This window comes from Plasmodium gaboni, chromosome 5 (genome assembly GCF_001602025.1).
Source record: "Plasmodium gaboni strain SY75 chromosome 5, whole genome shotgun sequence".
Taxonomy (NCBI): Eukaryota; Apicomplexa; class Aconoidasida; order Haemosporida; family Plasmodiidae; genus Plasmodium; species Plasmodium gaboni.
Window position 1 is genome coordinate 918,071 of NC_031485.1, and position 5,447 is coordinate 923,517.

At 15.4% G+C, this 5,447-nt stretch overlaps 3 protein-coding genes across 3 annotated transcripts; 2 read left to right on the plus strand and 1 right to left on the minus strand.

Moving 5' to 3' along the window:
* Positions 1 to 491: 491 nt before the first annotated feature.
* PGSY75_0524500 (hypothetical protein) lies at positions 492 to 863 on the plus strand (the record flags this gene model as incomplete). Its single annotated transcript, XM_018784526.1, has 1 exon — positions 492 to 863. One exon carries the CDS (start codon positions 492 to 494, stop codon positions 861 to 863), a length of 372 nt encoding a protein of 123 aa, XP_018643181.1.
* Positions 864 to 2,033: 1,170 nt separating this feature from the next.
* Positions 2,034 to 2,807, plus strand: PGSY75_0524600 (putative 50S ribosomal protein L12, apicoplast; the record flags this gene model as incomplete). Its single annotated transcript, XM_018784527.1, has 1 exon — positions 2,034 to 2,807. The coding sequence occupies one exon, from the start codon at positions 2,034 to 2,036 to the stop codon at positions 2,805 to 2,807; it is 774 nt and encodes a 257-aa protein (XP_018643182.1).
* Positions 2,808 to 3,917: 1,110 nt separating this feature from the next.
* PGSY75_0524700 (putative mitochondrial import receptor subunit TOM22) lies at positions 3,918 to 4,235 on the minus strand (the record flags this gene model as incomplete). Its single annotated transcript, XM_018784528.1, has 1 exon — positions 3,918 to 4,235. The coding sequence occupies one exon, from the start codon at positions 4,233 to 4,235 to the stop codon at positions 3,918 to 3,920; it is 318 nt and encodes a 105-aa protein (XP_018643183.1).
* Between the last annotated feature and the right edge of the window lie 1,212 nt (positions 4,236 to 5,447).

Consider the following 5,447-nt stretch of genomic DNA (forward strand, 5'->3'; position numbering starts at 1 on the left):
GTATACAAAAGGTTCAAGGAGAATATATTATATAAAAAAAAAAAAAAAAAAAAAAAAAAGGAAATATAAATCAAAATTAGAAGTTATAAGAATTTTGGTATTTATATAACATTATTATATATATATATATATATATATATATATTTTTTTAAATGCGAGTAATAGAAGAATAATATATAGTTGTGATAACGATTTTTTCAAAGTATGAAAAAAAATATTAATATATATTATAAACCGATTTGAATTTATAATAATGAATTGAAGAATTTACTTTTATATTTTTATGAAACATATTTTTAAAATGACAAGAACAATATCATATATGAAATTATGTATGATAACCATAAAAGTAATATAAAAAAAAACAAAAAAAAAAGGTTTTGTCATATTTTATTCTTTTTGTGTTGTATTCTTTGTATATTAATTTAAAATATATATATATATATATATATATATATATAATATATTGAAAATATTAAAGTTTGGAAGTTATGGAAGAACTATATGATAAGTATGATTTGAGAAATGATAATATTTCTTTACTTGAATTATCATCTGAAGAAGATTTAAAAGTAAATATAATAAATAATCATAAGAACTTAGTTGAGTATTATAATAATATATTAAAAAATAAACAAACATTAACAAATGTTACATATTTTAATATGGATATAACAGATGATATTGTCGAAATGAATAATGCTTTTTCTGATCCTCTCAAAATAAATGAAGAAAATGATGATAATGTTGAATATAAAATTAATCAATTTTTATCCTTATATAACAAACCATCATCAGGAACTAATATTTTATATGATAATGTGAATATAAACGTACATTGTGAACATTATGAGGAAAATTAACTGGTGGACAAAAAAAAAAAAAAAAAAAAAATTATTATTTTACTTTTTAATATAAAGATAATATAAATTATCTTGTTACATTTGTTATTTAAATTTAAATTTTTAGGATGTCCATTTATTTATATTACAAAAAAGCACACACATAAATATAAACACATATTATATATATATATATATATATATATATATATGTACAGGTTTATTTCTTATTTTATTTATTGTTTTGTATAATATATTATAACTTTTATGTATTTTTTTTTTTTTTTTAATTATTATTTACAATATGGCTTAATCCATATATGTCTGAGTAATCTTATTGTTTATATGTGTTATTACATTATAATGGTAATAAATTTGTCAAATGTTAAGATATTAATATATATATATATATATTATTAGCATATTTTAATTTTAATTTTAATTTTAATTTTTTTTTTTTTTTTTTTTTTTTTTTTTTTTTTTTTTTTTTTTTTTTTTTTTTTTTTTTTTTTTTTTTTTGTATTTCTTTTTTAATACATATATTATATGTGTATATATGTTTATATTTTTTATGTACATATTTAAAAAAAAATAATAAACTTATTAAAATTAAACAATATGAATATTTTAATTTGAACCTTTCTAATTATAAATATATGGTAATATATTAAATTTTTATGTATGTATTAAATAATGTGTTACATTTTTACAAGGATAATATAATAAAAAGAATTTTTTTTTTTTTTTTTTTTCTTATTTGCTTCTTGACATATAAATATATATATATATATATATATATACCATTCGTATGATAAATTCCTGTACTTATATTTTTCCCCTTTCTCTTAATTAATAAGGAAATAAATATATTGATATGTTAAAAAAATAAAAAAATATATCAAGTATTTATATAACAAAATATATATTATACATATATAATATATATATATATATATATATATATATACACTTTTTCCTTTTTTTTTATATTTCCATACAAGAACAAAAGAGAACATTTTAATTTTATTTTTTAATATTTTATAAAAATATATATTTAGAAAAAACAAAAAAAAAAAAAAAAAGTAAATATATAATTTTATATATATATATATATTATATATATGTAATATAATAATATTTATATATAATCCTGTTCGAAATGAATAAAAAAAAAAATGCCTAATTTCAAGAATGAAAAGTGTAGGAAGTAAAGTTACTAAATTGATAGGAAAGATATTATTTAAAAAGGAAAAGAAAAATAGAAGAAGAAAAAATAATAAGACGACAGATTCTTCGTTATTTGTTATAATAAAAAAAAGAAGTTGTTTATTGTTATATATTATTTTATCAATACTATATATAACATATTGTATGGAATGTATTGTATGTGTGAAAATATCAAAGAATGACAACTGGATAAATAGAAATAAATTTTTTTTCCTTGAAAATAAAATAAATAATGATCATTATGGTAAGAAAAGCTTTATAAATAATAAAAGAAAACATATTTCAAAAAAAGATAATGTTATAAATAATCATAAAAATTTTAAATTAAAAAGTTCAAAGGTTGATGAAATAATAGAAAGTTTAAAAAATTTAACATTACTAGAAGCTAGTGAATTAGTAAAAAAAATTGAAATAACATTTTCTGTTGATACAAAACAAAATTTAAATGCATCCAGTTCAAGTGGACAAGAAAATAAACAAAATGAAGCTGATGGAAAAGATAATGAAGAAGATGAAGAAAATAAAGTATATGATTTAATACTAGAAAATATAGAACCTAATAAAAAAATACCAATCATAAAAATTGTTAAGGAAATAAAAAAAGATCTAAATTTAAAACAAGCAAAAGATTTAGTTGATAATTTACCACAAACACTTTTTGAAAAAGTTAACAAAGAAACTGCAGATAAGTGGAAAACAAAATTGACAGAAGCGGGAGGGATAGTTAAATTGAAATGATGATTTTTAAAGAGCCATGTATATATTATTATATATATATATATATATATATATATATATATATATATATATATTATTATTATTATGATTTTCTTTTCTTTATTTTATTTTATTTTATTTGTTTTTTTTTTTTTTTTTTTTGTTATTTTGAACCAATAAATTATATATTTATTCATCAATTATTCGATATATAATGTATATATGTACCTATTTTATACACACATATAGATTTATAGTTTCATATACTTTTTATTTATTATCTTCAAGGAGGTTATATCTTTTTTCAGTAACCTTGAAATATATATTATATAGACAAATAATATATATGAATGTTTTCTTTTTCGTTTAATTATTATTTTATTATATTTTTTTATGTTTTATATAACAAGTTTTATTGTTTTTTTTTTTTTTTTTTTTTCCTAAATAAATAATAACTTTTAAAATGTAAATAACAATTTTTATATATTATGTAAATTTAAAAAAAAATTGAGCACATAAATATATTATATATATATGTGAATAGTATAAATTTTAAAGTGTAAGACAAAAACTGGGCATATAAAAAAAAAAAAAATAAAATATAATAATATATATATAAATATATGGTATATATATTTTAATATTGAAGATATATTTTTTTAAATTTAACGATGAGCCTATAAATTATAATATGAGGTGACAAAATTTTTATATAATAAACAATAGAAAAAAAAAAAAAAATATATTATATATTAATAAATAAATAAATATATATATATATATATATATATACATTTGTGTCACTATATTTTATTATATAGATAATTCAAAAAAAGAATATTTGTAATATGTGCATATATATATATATATATATATATATATATATATATTTCATAGTATATGGCCTCAATATTATATCTTTTCTTATTATTGAAATATAAATATGTAACATATACATATATATATATATATATATATATATATATATATATTTCATAGTATATGGCCTCAATATTATATCTTTTCTTATTATTGAAATATAAATATGTAACATGTACATATATATATATATATATTACATATCTGTTTCGCCCCTTACATATATTTTTTATTCTTTATAATTTAATTTGTTCAGTTTAATTGTGGAACGTTGGCTGCCTGTTGAGCTTGAAAGAACTGAGCTTGCATTTCAAATAATTGACATTCTTTCTCATATTGAAAAGCTATAGGTGTTACTAATACAACAACTGAAACACCTGCTATCCATACAACCCATGATGTTGTTTTTATACTTTTTTTAAGAAAATTATTTATTCTATTCTTTGCTACTCTTAATTTATTTCTCATACGAACTGCATCTTTATGTGCTAACTGAAAAATTGGCTTGTTTGATATCAACAAACGATTTTCTTCATTTATTGTAATAATTTTTGACAGTGCTGTTCCCATTATTTCTTCAGATAAAATTTAAATATAAAAAAATAAAAATAAATAAATATAAATATATATATATATATATATCAGGGTATACTTTTAAAAAAAGTATATTTAACTAAGAATATTTATAATTTCAACGTCATAAGCTATCTATTCAAAGAAAAAAAAATTAAAGAACACAAAAATTAATAAATGATAAAAAAAAAAAAAATATATATATAAATATATATATAATTTTTAATTCATTATATATAAATATATTAATATAAATGATAAAAATTATAAAATTCACTTCCTGGGGATGTTACATAATATATATATATATATATGTTATATTTTTTTTCCGCCTTTAAATAATATCTTAATTAATTAAAAAAAAAAAAAAAAAAAAAGATAAGATACTTTTTACGCATATAAAGGTAACATTATATTCCATAGGTATAATTAACTATATGAATTAAAAAAATATATATTATATATATATAATTATTTTTATTTTTATATTTAAAAAAAATTATATAATATATATATAATATTTCCCTTCTTATATTACCACGTTTACTGTATATTAAATATATATTTTCTCAATAATAAATGGGAGCCCTAAGTTCTCATATTATGTGTATAAAAAAATAATATGAGTAAAAATAAAAATTTATATGTATAAATATATATATATATAATAAAATAACAGCATATAGTTAATTCATATATATATATATATATATATATTTGAAAATATTGTAAGATATAGAAATATAAAATGAACCATTTGTATAATGAATAAAAAAAAAAAAAAAAAAGCTTACATCCTTAATGTTGATAATTTATATATATTAAGAAATAATGTAAAAATATAGGAGCTATATTCTGTATGAAAAGATTAAGACTCCTTTATAATTTATTGTATATATGATCATATTCTATTATATGTATATTTTTTTCATTTTAAATTTATTTTATATAATGTTTAATTGTCTAATTAACAGGTTAATAAAATTTAGATATCCATATAAATACAAATATATATATATATATATATAAACTGAATTTTATTCAGTTGACGTCAATATGTTTAATTGTATAATTACATAAAAAAATTAAAAAAAAAAATAAATATATAAAAAATAATAATACAAAAAAAATGAAATATATAAAAAATAATAATACAAAAAAAATGAAATATATAAAAAATAATAATACAAAAAAAATGAAATATATAAA